Here is a 15226-nt window from a genome sequence, read left to right as displayed (position 1 = left end):
CATCAGGAGTATTATGTAGGCTCATGGTAGAAATGAAAAATTGAAATGATACTGTAAGTCTCTTTTACGTTTAAGTTATCCTCATGCTATTACTTTTCTTTGCAAAAGGAGAAGTATACCTAAGTCTGTAATCAATTAAAAAGTATTAGAATTCATCATAGTGTGATTTTTAAAAAAATCAAAGTTGGGAAACTTCCTATGTCACTTAATTCTTTCAGCCAGTCACCTTCTGTTGGTCTGGGGTAATTTGTATTTTAGAGGTGTCCACCCTAATTTACAGAGTAGTTTTGAGTTACCCGAACTAATTTCATATGAGGTTATGAATGAAGTTTCAGGTATTCTGATTCCTGAAACAAGCTAGCTGCACCAGTATTTAACTCAGCAAAGACTAAATTTAGTCTGCTGGGAACTGTGGTATACCAGTCTGCATAGTACCACCAAGTCCACATTGCTCCTACAACTTGGCTGTTAACCACTATTAAAGCTACTTTGTTTAAAGCTAACCCATGTGTATCTAGCGCATACTGCCAGTCTGGTGTGAGTATAATCTTCTTGTCTGCCAGATACACAGCTTTAGGTGATGGAAACTTCTACTGACTGAATTTTCTACCATTTTTCTTCTTCTATTTCTCTTTTCTGCACAGGCAACAGAGCTATAAAATGAAATATGTTCACTACCTCAGCTGCCACAGCTATTAAAGCGGGGAGATCAAGACCTTGCCGCATCCTTTAACCAGATTCAGTTTTGGAGATTGTTCCCTACGATGTCTTAACCTTATATTTGGTTTTGCTCTTCTATTGCAGAATGATCAAGAGTCAGCCTCAGGAGTATAGTTTTATTCCTCGAACATGGATCTTCCCTGCAGAATACACACAGTTTCAGAACTATGTAAAAGAACTGAAGAAGAAACGTAGACAGAAAACATTCATAGTCAAACCAGCTAACGGTGCAATGGGACATGGGTAAGTTGTGCGTTAAGTTCAGTCTTCTTACCCATTAAAGGTGAAATTCAGTGCTATTTACAACATTAACAGAAGCTGTGTATTAGTAAGAAGATTGTATTTCAAGTTGTACGGGGCATAAATGGCAGAGTTTCGGTGGCTGGGGGCTGCAGGGGTGTCATGTGTAGAGGAGGTCAGGATCTTCCAGAGCTCTGAGACCAGCCCGGCCACCCTATTGCATGCCAAAACTGCAGCCAGTCAGAGAAGCACAAACATATTTAAGCGGCAGCCACAAAGTGTAGGAGAAACAGAGGCGATGTTGTTGGGGATGTGGCTGGAGGTGCACTCTTGGAAGGAAGTGACACCCATGCCGGAGAAGGGACAGCCCTGAAGAGACTGTGACCTGCAGTTGAGTTGAAACAGTTTTGTCTGTGACAGGGCTGCACAGTAAAAACAATGAGATAAATATTGCAATTTCATTCTTCACTCTGTTCTTGTTTTTTAGATATTTCAATTTTAGCTTTTATTGCTTTTAATATCAATTTGGATTATACAGTATAGTAAAGCTCTTAGTTATTAAAAATATATCAGAATTACTGTAAAGGTAAGGCCACCAAACTTCTCCATTTCCTTAATTTTCATTCATCTTGATAAGGCCAAGGATAAGCTGAAGGGAGAGGTAGCAGCATAATTCAGAGAAATGTCTGGAAAGTACTTCATTGTGTTCGAAGTATTCAGCACGAGAACACTGAAATGTATCATAAATAATAGAGTAAGATTAAGGCAACAAAGCTATGGGAATTTGAAGTTAATAATTATATGCTGAAAATTAGCTATTACAGTTATTTAAAAGCCTGTGTGGTTAGGGACTGCCAGTTTATAGTCTGTGTATAAACCATTTTTCATTCGGATGTGGCAAAACTGGAATACAGAAATACTGAGCTTAATCTATGCCATCCTTAGTCGTCCCGATCAGTGTCCTGCTTTGCAAACGTCATCGCCGAGTCAGGTTAGCACTGAAAGTTCCTTACAATGTGTACCTCGGGCAGAAGTTGTGACAAAGACTGGAAGCCTATTTTTACTGCTGCATGGGGTATAATCACAGAAGCTGGAAACTGGTCGTTCTGCCAAGCAATTTCGAAGTGTAGAGGGAACCCATTATTACAAATCGTTGAATCAAAGGAAGCAGAAAGTTATTTTGAAATGGCTCATTTCATCCAGTGAAGCACCATAAAGAACAGGAAACCAAAAGCCATGCAGCACTTTTTCTCTACCATACAAATCAGATATGTAAGTCTCTCTCTCCAGGTAGACTTTAGCCTGACTACCTGGCTGGGTGACCATGAAAATCTATTATGAAGAGTAATGTCAAAGTTCCATGTTTTTAAAAGAACTTTTGTTTTTACCAGGATCTCTTTAATAAGAAATGGAGAAAAGTTACAAGCTCAGGATCACTTGATTGTTCAGGAATATCTTGACAAGCCATTTCTTATGGAAGGCTACAAGTTTGATTTACGTGTGTATATTCTTGTAACCTCCTGTGATCCATTAAAAGTATTTTTATATCATGATGGACTGGTGAGAATGGGCACAGAAAAGTACCATCCCCCCAGTGACTCAAATTTGGTAAGTTGGAGTTTATTCCAATTTATTGCTTATGCATGTAGACTTTTACCCGTGTTGTGTTTGGAGGAGGTAAAATAAAGTAAGTTGTGACATGAGATTTAATTTGGTATTCATCTGGCTGAACTTCTGCATTGTCATTGAAGAGAAAAAAATTAAAATGAAAGATATTTAACTCATGCTTTTCTATCAAAATCACAAGTATAGCCACGTTATTGCTTATCTATAAAAATTTTACATAACTTTGCATGTATGCATGCTAAATAGTTTAAATATTTCCTAAAAGAAAGCAATAGATGTCAATTACTGACGTTCAACTCAGAAAAAATGAAGTAAAGCAAATCACATCAAAACCAGTTACATTGCTTTTAGATTTATCTGAGACTAAGTTTTGGTTAGGTGGAAGAGGTAAGGTTTCTCTCCTGCTAGATCCTTGTTTAACGTCCCTGAAATTTAGAGCTTCTGCTGAGGATCCTGCAATGTTTCAGCCATTGTGTTGGGAACCTAGGCAGAAAACAGAGAAGCAGCAATACAAAGACCAGCGCGTGAGAGTGGTCACTGCAATCCCTGAACGCGAGGGAATCTGCTGGTGGTGCTGTTTGTCAGTGACTGCTTCAGCAGGGAAAGGAGTATGTACTTTACAACTTTAGGATGATGCAGCAGGGCTGCCTAGAAACTTGCAGAGAAACAAGAAATGGTAAGGGACGTGGTAACGCTTTTGGACTCTTTAAATCCTCCTGTTCACTGTATAGCATCTTCCCCTCTCGAGAGGTATAACCCCTCTCTTCTGGCACAGACCAAAATGCAGATGTCTGTTAAGAAAGAACTAGGTTTGAAGCATTGAAAGGCATCAGTAGATTTGAGTTTCTCACACCTAACTGTACTCCATTACTACCATGTCTTTCCTTTTCCGTACCACATACTTTTAGAGCTGCTTCAGTGTAATTATGCAATAGACAACGCATGGAGAGCTTTTTTCCCTACTTGTCACTTAAAATCGTGACTGTCTCTTAGTGCTCCTTTGAAGAATGCAGGTATAATTTGGAGCCCAGTACAAATGGTATAACTGGAAGAGTTCCAATATTATATTTGGAATAGTTTGCTTTTAATATTTTTCTATTCTTACTAATCTCAGCATTAGCAGCACTGAAATATGCTCTGAGTGGATAAACAGAACAGGCAGTTGTTTCTGTGTTCTCACAACTGTTCATGTTGCAGTTTGTCTATTGTATGAAATAACCTGGCTTATCACTGATGACTTCTTTGGATGACATTGTTCACAGTGACATTGTTCCAGATAACTTCAGACTGAAGATTAGTTAAGATGTTTAACAAATGTTCTAAAAACACTTCTATTTTTTGTAGGCTGAAAAATAATTGCTTTTGTCTGAAATAATTTGAATTTCATGGAAAGATGACATTTATAATGACTCAACAACAATATGTTTCAGAATGATTCTCAAAGCAGTAATTGGAAGCTATGGAAGAAATTAATTACTTGTAGTGCTAATACAATATATTGCTAACTAGTCTGCAATTAAGTTGCTTGTTTTTGTTAATTTCGTTAAGTGGGTTTTTTTAAATGTAAGTGCAGTGTGATAAATGGCAGCAGAAGGCTTGTGTTATCTATTGGCTATCTTATCAAAAAGGAATTGGAACAGAAGGCTTGTGGTCAGCTAGAACATCAGCTATACTCAAGCGAACAATCAAACATGACAGAGAACTTGCTGTGATGAGGACAGTCATTATGGTAGTGTAGGTGGAAAGCTGAGTTAATATCTGTACTGGGAGATAATGTAAACATATAATTTATAAATTAGCCTTGGAAAGGTAATTTTTTTTTTTTTTAAATGCAACTGATAACATGAATCTGCTGCTGGTGACATATTGCTCCATAAAGGAACTAGAGCACTCGCTCATCTATGCAATGTATATCTTGAAATTTACCTCCCTCTGAGGTATGGCTACCAGCCAGTTGAAAATGAGCAATTTTGGCAGATATCAACATGGCAGATGAGTTTATATGTAAAAGATATTTTAAAGTATCACCATCATGAGAACATTTCTCATAAATAAACTACAGTGAAAACTGAAATGTGGGATTGTCTATGAAGCAGATGCCAGAATGTTTTTTAGCACTTTTAAAGTAGCACTTCAGATACCATCTTTATTGTTTGCTTCTTGTGGAATGTAATCATTCTGTAAGTTATGATAATTGCGCTTCACTTTTTCAGATAGTTGTTTACATGCAGACCTGTAAAAATGGCAGCTATATTGCCTAAGCAGATGTTGAGTGGTTAGTCGGTTGACTGCAGCTGGCTTAAATACGAGCACAGGTTTTGTTATAAGAAGGCTAAAACATTTAGTAGATGAAATCTCCAAGATTCAGAAATGCTAAATCTGCACATAGTGTTATTTGCTAATGTGAACTGTTTGTGAACTGTCATTATTGATTTAACGTATTTTTTTTCTTGCAGTTATTTTGAATTGACCATTCTAGAGTTGTATTTAAGGTCTTTTTAATGTCTTTTCTCCCTTTTTTTAGAGTCAGTTGTATATGCATCTGACTAACTACTCTGTCAATAAACATAATGAACACTTTGAACGGGATGAAACGGAAGACAAAGGAAGCAAACGCTCCATAAAATGGTTTACTGAGTTTCTAGAAACAAATAATCTTGATGTCTCCAAATTCTGGAGTGATATTTCAGTAAGATAAAACTAATACACTTTTCCTTGTTTTATGTATGTATATTCTTAAAAAATCAATTGCTTCTGCCATCCACTTTACTGGAATCCAGAGTGATTTTTGAAACTTTATTTATCCAAATTCTCAGTGATGCATGCTACAAAGGACATACTATAAATGATGATTATGGTTTTTAAAAGGCTAAATTCAGAGTTTGATTATAAATTTAATGTTAAAATTTTTCTGAGGGACAAAAGCCCTTTCAAACTGCAATTCATGTAATTAACGTGATACAAAGGAACCATGCCATTTAAATTCTTGGAGACTTTTCTAGAATATAAAGTGAATTTTATGTGTGAATATTTACAAAATTGTAGTCAGCGTTGCGTGTATCGGTGGACTGGAACCTGTGCCGTTGAAGTCCAGTGATAATGTTACAGGTATCTTTAGGTGAGGAATAGGCCTAAGATTGTTAGAGCTTAGGCCTCATCTGTACATATGATTCTGAGAATGTTTATGAAAATTATATTGCAAAATGATATGGGTGAAGATTTGCTATACTGTACTTTGTTCCCAATATACATTTAGCATTTTAGTTATTACATATCTAAAGGTATGTATGTACTATCGAAAGTAGAACAGTATTCTCCAGAGCTATATAAGAAACCATATATGTTACTCCATAGGAATAGTTTATTTATTATAGACCATTTATTTGGTATTTTAAATCTTTTTAGTAGATACTTTAATGACATGTAAAAGATTAAAGTATGAAACACACTAGTTCAATGTATACTGGTATCTTCTCTCCTGATGAATTTTTCTGAAAAAAATCCCTACAGGAGTTAGTAGTGAAGACTCTCATAGTTGCAGAGCCACATGTTCTTCATGCTTATCGCATGTGCAGGCCAGGGCAAGCACCTGGAAGTGACAGTGTCTGCTTTGAAGTCCTGGGATTTGATATTCTGCTGGACAGAAAACTAAAACCATGGCTCCTAGAGGTAAACCTCTTTAAACAAACGTAAATTTTTAAGAGTAAAGTTAACTAAGCCCCCTGGTGAAAACGTATCTATGTAAGAAAGCTTACAATGAAAATCGGTGCATTGCAGGAAGTACTGTTGTTGAGTACATAGATGGTGCTTTTTCTGCAGCGTCCATATGGAAACACTGACTTGCAGTGATGTTTGGAGACTCTGGTAAAGGTAATTGTCTTCCTGGAGGAGTGCAGCATTTCATATGTTTTCGAAAGTTTTAATGAAAAATGTGATGTTGTGATGTTAATCCAGTCATTATTGTAGCTGAAGGACCTTGTTTATAGCAATTGGATGCTACGTAGTTTTCCTTCATGAGTATGGCTCTGTTACATGGTTCTGGCAACTTTTGTGATTGTATGGTCTTAATTTTCTTTTTTTGGGGGATATGTGTTCTTTTCCTCTCCTGTGGGTTTTGAAAGCACCCACACAAAGAGAGGAAACTAATTCAGAATACATGAAATGCTGTCAAACAATTGGCCTGAATGGACTGGAAGAAATGTTTTTCCTCTGACTGGTTACTGGTTACAGTTAAGCTTAAGTGGTTACTGGTTACAGTTAAGCTTAAGTGGTGCTTGAACACATTTTCAGACAGGAATGTTTGAGGTTTGTCTATTGTGTTCCTTTAATTACACTATTACTAATATATGCATGGGCTTCACTCGTCTTTTTTCAGATTGTCTTATATCATTATGCTAACTGGTTGGGAGGCTGTACAGCTGGAGTTAAAAAGCAAAATGTATTCAAAAATCTGTCTGTTTGGCTACTGATGAGCAAAATGTACACAATTAATTTACTAAATTATAACCTTGTTCTCAGACCATTAATACTGTCAACGGTTGCTTTGTTGCGCTTATTTCTCTCAGGGGTTCGGTATAATTTTAATTACAAAAGCACAAATTCCGTCACTGTTGCCATGCCAGACATAGGCATATTTGCTGGCTTTGATGTGCTAGCCAAAAGCAGCACATGACATGAACTTAGTCTGGACTGCATTGACATCTTCTCTTTATCGATCAAAGCCTACCATCCCTTTGATTTAGCTCTACGCTTCCAGATTATCTTCTATAGGTTGCCAGTAGCTTGCACATAAGTGTATGGAGTTGTTTAAGTACAGACTGAAGTTGGTCTGTGTATGCATTTCATCCAGCCGTGAAGCAAATGGCGACAGACCTCTGCTGTGAGAGATGGTGAATCAGCCTGGGTAGTGAATCCGCTGAAGGACACCCCTCTGTCTCTGTGGATGTTTACACGCAGTATGGAGATTTTAGGGGGTTCGATTCATCATTTATGATAACGGGTCTCAGAGAAGAGAATCATACTATCCCAGACTCCTTGTTTGTGAAGGAGGGATCTCATAAAGTAGTAAATGCCGCTCTGGTATTTTGTGTTGCTGGAGAATACTTGAGTTGTATGCCTCGTTATGATTTCTTTAAATACAGAAGTCTAATTATTTCCTCTTCTGCTTTTGGTGATACAGGTATCCTTCAACTTATTTTGCCAGATATTGAACTAAACTAACAGAAATGTCAAACTTCGAAACAGTAATTTAGTTTCTGTACTCATTTTTACTGTGCTTGTTCATGTTTTTTGCAGTGATCTCAAAACAAACACACAGTGTGTATATGTGTGCACACTGTATGTATACTGTATGTAGTGTAGTAAAGATAAAATATGCACTATACATAATTATATATATATATACAGCGAGTGTATATATGTATATCTATCTATAATTTTGTTTTCTTAAACTAGTTCAGGCTTCTTCCCTAGCTTACCACTCTGTTTCCACTATTTCCCTCTTGCCAAACCCCCCTTAGGGGAGTGAATCATTCTTTCTAACAGTGGTAACAAGTACTAATCACAAGGCTCCAAATGTTCCCAATGTTATGGGAAAAATGCCAAAATAGGATTAAGATGGTAAATCTAGTTTCATGTTTCCATAGCTCATGTAGTTTTTCTGTTATAAAGATAGCTTAATAAGCTATTATAAGAAATAAATTGTGCAACATTATAATGACCCTGCTTTCCTGAGATGACTTTTGTTTATATTGCCCTGATGCGATGTAGCTTTCCTGCTCCTTGATGCTACTGAACTTCCGGAACCTTCTACCGAAGTGAGGGCTGTGGGAAATGCGTGATTGCCATCTTGTGGCACCAAATGTCTCCGGCAAGCATCTGTGCAGCCCCAGCAGCCTCCATCCTTTCTGAGTAGCAACAACTACTTAGATCTCCCTTCTGCTCCCAGGAAATTCAGTTTTACTCTTTTTGTCTAAAACTTCCAAGCTAAATTAATTTATGTACATAGGAAAATCGTACACTTGAAGTTCTTGGATGGACTCCAGCATTGTTCAACCTTGTTATATCCAGTTGGGATCACAAAGTTGTGATCCTTGGAGATCCCATTTTAATAACTGCCTAAAGTGCAGGGTCTACCACTTCCCTTGTGATTTATGTGGCTGAGAGAAACTCACCTTATATACAGGTCCACAGATTTATTATTTAGTGTAAGTGAACTAGCAAATCTGTTCCAAACTTTGCTATCCATCCAGTTAAAAGGACTTTGGGCATCTTAGGCCAAAGTATCCAATTATTGCAAATTTCTATTAATAAAGTAGTTAAAGCTCACATATATAAGCTTTCTGGTATCTACTCCTTTCTCTTGTTACCCTGCCTATGCCCCTGGAGATCCAAAGGCCGACAAGGGGCAGGAGAGGACTGCTTCTCCAAAAAAAAGGTGGGTAGGTGGTTATAGCAAGTTTTCAGTGTCTTGTGTTCTTCAGCAGGAAAAACACACTGTTGATGGTGAAGGTTTCTTCTTCATTGCTCTTAGCTTCACTTAGGGTTGTCTTTATTGCATTCCTGTAGTGAACACTACTTGGCCACTGTGATCAGTGTATATCTCAGAGTCTCTGGATTTTCAAGGCCTTCGCTATCATTGCTTGTAGCTTTCCGGGCCTTCATACAATCCTGGTTTTGCCAACAATCTTCAAGATGTGCCTTTCTGATAAAATTACTGATGTTATATTAACACAACCTAGTAATGTATGTGTCCTGTTCTCGGGTCATTGAACTCTAAATAATCGTCTCTCAGGAGGCAGATACATAGACAATGCTCTGGTAACCAGTTATGAATACCTATTGTGACAGTATCACTGGTGCGTTATCAAGATTACTGTACAACGCTGCTGTCTTACCGATTAGTCAGCAACAATATTTCTTGTCTGGAAACAAGGGATAGCCACATGAAAAATAAGGGACAGTACTTTCTTTTAAGGGATATTTTAAGGGAAAAGCAGTTTTCTTAAGGTAGTGCTTTTGCCCAAGACTTCTCAAGATTTCTCACCCATGATCACATTTGACAATGCAAGACACTTTGTTCCATATAGCAAGTATTTAGCCCCGAGAGTAAAATTATATGCAGATATCAAACAGCTGAATATATAGGGTAATGGTATCTGCATTTTGTGTACTACTTAGATGACAGACATTTCCTGTGTATCTCATTGCATTTCATTGGCATTTGAATTTTTCCTGTGATACCATTTTTCATAAAGCTGCTGCATAAATGTAATCTTTTTGTTTGAGATCAAGTTCTGCATCTCAATCAGCAACACGGCTTGTGGAAAATGACTGACCTTCAGCAAAACAAAACAGATTCAGTCACATCTCATCTCTCTCAAAGTGTCGAGCATGAGTCAACAACGTGTACTTACAGTGACGTTGGCTAACTGGACCTGCAGGTTGATGGCAATGATCTGTTTGGCACCTGTGAGGCCACATCTGGAATATTCTGTCCATTTTTATCCCTTAGAGTAAGGGAGAGACATTGATGAACCATAGTGAATTCATCAGAAAGGTGCTAAGGTGCTTAGAGTGCTGGAGCGTATGTTGTATGAGGAAGACCTGGCTGAACTGGGTTTGCTTTGCCTGGAAAGGGAGGGTTTTGTGGGATCTAACTGCAGACCTGAAGTGGGCTTTGAGAGACATCGGAGTCAGGCTCTCCTCAGAGATGCACAGTGAAATGGCTGGAAGAATTCCGGAATCGTGCATAACAGCATGATGTGGAAAGGTTGCTTGAATGAAGAGAAAGAGAATAAGAGAAACAAGTATGAAAAAAAGCTTTCTCTGTGATCTTTTGGATTTCTTTTATTGTTTTGAAATAGGGAAATACATCCCTTGGTGATGCTCTGATAAATGCACATAGATAACTATGCAAAGCAAATGTGCTGTAAATTATTTCTCAGGGGGCAAAAGCTTAAACTTCATACAGAAAATTTAAGGTGAGATTCTCATCAGAAAAGCAACTGAACTGGCATTTTGGGCACGCAAATTTGTTATGCCCCTATGGTTTCCACACAGATTTAACCCCTTTGGGTTTTACTGTGAGGCTGGCCATTATTACTTTATAATTTAGACCTGTTAAAAAAAAAAAAAAAAAAAGAATAAAAGAATTCTGCCAGCTGCGTATTGTGTCAGCTTTCCACAAAGCACATGAATTATATTCAAACCGGTGGATGGAGAACATTTTGAGTAATTTGTCAGGTACAGACAGTCCTCTGTGATATTCAGATTGCTCTTAACAGTCACAAAAATTAAGAGGATTTAAAAGCATTCTGTTTGAAGGAAGTGTTCACCACCTTACATGATCAGGCACAGCTCTTGGGCTGCCATTTTGAGAGTATGTGTATTATACAAATATCTACTGGGGAGACCATGATGTTTTATTTTCTCTGAACTGGTACGTTTCAAAATACATAACGACATTGTAAATCAAATTTCAGCTTATTTAAAACACATAGAGAACCTGAGAGTTCATGTTGTTTCTTACTGAAGCACAGTCCAGCAACCTCTGATGTCAGGGTGAGCAGCCTCCACTGTTACTCTGTTGAGAAGAGCTCACTTCAGTGTCTCACTTAAGTTGTATGAAGTCCAAATAAGAATAGTATGAAAAGTAATAGTACAATAGTTACATTATTGTATAAAGTAGAATTGTTAACATTATGTCCAGAAATGAGTAGTTAATAACTTTAACAAAGGAATTCTGAGCTTTGTAAATATAAACTTTAAGCATGGGAAATTCCCATTCTTCTGCTTCCAAGAGTCTGTAAAAACATAATGAAAGCTGAAAATATATCTCTATTAAAGCGTTGGATTTTTCAAATATTCATTGATGTAACTAACACTTTTCTTAAAACCTCTATTGCCGCTTATTGTATGTTTGAAAAGGAACACTTTCTTTGTAGGTTTGCAACAGAGAGCACCTCCTTTACTCATATTCTTTAGTAAAAACTGTACGTGTTTGACAAAGCACTTTTATATCAGTCAGTGAGGCAGTGTTAACAAAGGAGTGGTGCACAGGCGTTAATGATCAGTGAGGTGAGCACAGAGCGCCATTAATGCTGCCCTCCCATGGTCCTCGGCAAGGTCAGCATTTCAATTATGTGACGAGTGTATATATACATATGTGTAAAAGAAAAGCTGCAAAAGCTCACTTCTCCCTTGACCCAAGCATTTAGCAATATTTAGAACCTTGCCAGCTACCATTAGGAAGAGCAACAGATGAGACTGTTCATCTAGCTCTTTGGTTCAGTTCTTTCCTTCTTTTTAATTTTATTTACGTAGAACAAAGAAGACTTCCTTTCAGTTATTTTTGTGCTCAGGCAGTCTCTCCCTCTGTTACGTTGGAGAACCATTTTTAGGGCTCTTTCTCCTGCTGTCTGCTGGCTTTTTCTTCTATCTGACACTTGTACATGGGTTTTCTTTGCTCTCAAACAGTAGCAGTGAACCCACTAAGCAGATATGGCTTTAACTGGCTCAATATTTGTAGTAATTCCTACTCAATATTTGTAGTAATTCCTACTCTTACCACTTTTCCAGTGAATAAAGAGTGAAAAATGCTGCAGTTCGGTTTAACGTATAATATGGTATTACTGTGGACAGTTGCCCAAAGAGCTGGTCTAGCAACTTGCCTCTATCCAGTGATCATGTCTATTGGGTGAGATGTTTCTTTTTGGATTAATGTCTCATTTACCATTTGAAGCAAACTGTAATTTTACACTAATTTTACCTGTAAAACTTCCTCACGCAGGGACTTCCCAACGCTTGGTCTGGTGTGGAGAAGAGGGAAGTGATGTGAAGGCAGGACTAAGAGAGGGGCAGCAGCAGTCCTTTCTGGCAGCCTGCAGTCACACTGGACTAGGTTAAATGTGAAACTGCACCTGTATGAGGCGGTTCTGTGGTGCTTAAACTGACGAATGTACCGGCTGTGAGATCTCTTCCCTCCTCCTGGCCTTTGTTAAAGGCATGCTCCTTTCCCTGTGATGGCACTGGTGCTTGTAGGATTCCTTCCTGAGATGATCAAGGACCAATGAGAAATAATTTTTGGTGAGGTTAATCTTTGTGTGGATCATTGGGATTAGCTTCCGCGCTCTCTGTGAACCCGAGTGGCAAGACAGTGAGGTAGGCAGAGTACGGCAGCTTGGATTCGTATTTGTTTGAACTGCCATGGAAAAAGAGCCTTCTGCTTAAGCTAAGAAAAAGGCGGTGAGCGCTCTCACAGTTTGTGAAGTCTAGAAATGAGTGATTAGAATGAACTTCATGATTGTCTCTAATCAAAGATCTGCTCAATGATAGCCACTAACAGCAATCTGTATAATAGGATTTTTATGGCTTATAAATTTCTTTGACTTTTTGAATTCTATTGTTAGCAATCTCAATCACTTTAATAAAGAATGAGATCCTTTCCAAAACATTAATGCTGTCCTACAGATTGAACAGAGATTAAATCCCTGTTATTGAAAGGATGTAATATGTTATTCAATTGATTTTAGGTTTATAAAGTCATTCATATAATCTCTCTTTATATTTGAACGGCCTTTTCAACAGGTATGTGTGACAGAGAGTAGAAAATTTCTTTTCCTACTCCATACTAATAGGCTGCAGCAGTGGGAGGTGAGAATATGTTCTTTGACTGTTTTGGTAAAGAGGTGAAATGCCAGGCTGAAATTTATCCCATGTCTTGGTGAAGAAGAAAATAGCGTATCATCTATCTTACGTATTTACGGAGTTTAGTTTTTGTAAAATCAGAATCGTTTGCAAATGTAACTGTGGATGGGAGCCTTCACAGGAGGTACTTCAACATAGGTTTCTTAATTTAAGCATTACAGATATGAGGTCTCTACTGACCAGTGTGTAATTATGAAATACATGGAGCTACACAACTGCTGTGCTTACAAGCAGTTTGTTTAATTGTATGTGCTATATTCAGTGAAATTTTCATTATGAAACCGAAGTTGAAGATTTCAGTTGGAGGAATTAAAAGCTTATGTGGACAATTCAGTTCTATAGCCATTGAGAAGTCAGAAAGTAAAGAAGCTAAAGTATCATTGCCAGTAAAGCAGATAACTTGGGAGATAAAACTGTGATATTGTAAAAATAAGAGATGTGAGAAACACTATGTCCAGGAGTCTATATAGAGGAATACTTGTATTTGTTTATTAGCAGTATTTCTTTTCTGTGCATTGTTGTATACAACAGATTAGAAAATTTGAAGTTTTGAAGATAGTTTATCCCAAGAAACCTAATGCACGACAGTGCCATAACTCCAGAATTAGTGTTATGAAATCTGTGATGACTAGATTCAACCAGTTAACTGCTAGTTGTAAGAGTAGTGCTGGTCATAGAAGGCATTCAGATAGATCAAGCATGTAGTTATTTTATTCCTTTGAGTGAAGTCCCAGGTAGTCTATAATATGAAGATGCTGCGAAGGAAAAATGTGTTAGTTACCTCTGAGCACAACTGAGTGGAGCCTTGAAAAGGTATTGTGTGGTGAGGCTGTGAAACGTTGTGCTAGCCAGTTTAGTCAGCTGTGCTCTTTGCAGGGAGTATATTATCTGTATGCTCTGGAGGTTAGGTTGTCTGCTGCATGGGGTTTTTTTCTGGCATCGAAGAGGGCTTTTATGTTCTAAAAACGTTATTTGTGGATTCAACCCTTTGTTTTGTGACTTAATTGTGATTTCTTGCAGATTTACCTCAAGAGTATGGGTGGTTTTGCACACCAGAGACTTAAGCAGTGGGTTCAGGTTATGAAGTTTTGGTAGCAATGCTGGATGAGGATATTACCCAGGACTGAGGCCACAGTAGGATTCAGATCTCAAACATTAGTCATGAATGGTATGCCAAAAAAATCGAGGATGTAGGCGATACGGCAGTGCTCCAGTTTTCACTATGAGTGCCGTAGCTTTTAAATGACTGCATTAAAGTGACAGAAACCTTCATGTGGAGTGATTGCGTAATGTCTCGTAATAGCATTTTGCTTCATAATAGCATTTCAAATGCCTTGTTACATCTTTCCTAACCTCACTTTAATTTTCTGCTTAATTAACACAGTCAATATGGTTTTGTTTGTTCAGAAGTGCCAGAGGTAGATTTTTGGCAAAATTCACTCTGTAGGAGAGAAACTGTTATTTAAATTATTTTACACTTTTCATAGTGTTAATTCTCACTGGTGCTCATATAAGTAACGCATATTTATAAAATTTTTATTAATGCAGAATTTATGCCCAATATTGTACTTCAAATTGTTGTAAATCTAGCAAGTACCTAAACTAAATATAAATACAACAGTGTGCACTTCTGTATGCTCTCAAGTTGGATGCTTCAGTGCTCTGTGTGTGTGTCAGTGCATCCCTAGGAATTCACTATTGGACCAGCATAGCATTTTACATGTTCCAAATAAGTTGTCATATCTAGCTGCAGTCTCACTAGATTTAAGGATTTGTTATACATAAAAAAATTAGAAATTAATTTGTTGGAAGTTCTAATAAATATCTTTCTGTCTGTTCACCTGTTTTTAATGCATGCAAAACCATTATTTCAAAGTAGAATATCGGTAGTTTCTACATGTTGATATGGAGTAAAAAAAAGCAATACCACGGT

The 15226-nt window shown here is 37.5% G+C and overlaps 1 protein-coding gene across 9 annotated transcripts in view; it reads left to right on the top strand.

Moving 5' to 3' along the window:
* Nucleotides 1-15226, top strand: part of TTLL7 (tubulin tyrosine ligase like 7) — a 74470-nt gene that overhangs the window by 26426 nt on the left and 32818 nt on the right. For all 9 annotated transcript variants that reach the window (XR_010072212.1, XM_063343592.1, XM_063343590.1 and 6 more), the window contains 4 exons: nucleotides 805-963; nucleotides 2352-2568; nucleotides 5111-5275; nucleotides 6097-6255. Coding sequence is in view for 8 of the 9 variants with exons in the window: in XM_063343592.1 (XP_063199662.1) it covers nucleotides 805-963; nucleotides 2352-2568; nucleotides 5111-5275; nucleotides 6097-6255 (700 nt within the window). In the remaining variant the exon portion in view is untranslated. The remainder of the gene's footprint in view (nucleotides 1-804; nucleotides 964-2351; nucleotides 2569-5110; nucleotides 5276-6096; nucleotides 6256-15226) is intronic.

Source organism: Chroicocephalus ridibundus, chromosome 8 (genome assembly GCF_963924245.1).
Source record: "Chroicocephalus ridibundus chromosome 8, bChrRid1.1, whole genome shotgun sequence".
NCBI classification, from domain to species: Eukaryota; Metazoa; Chordata; class Aves; order Charadriiformes; family Laridae; genus Chroicocephalus; species Chroicocephalus ridibundus.
This window is presented reverse-complemented; position numbering and strand designations above follow the sequence as displayed.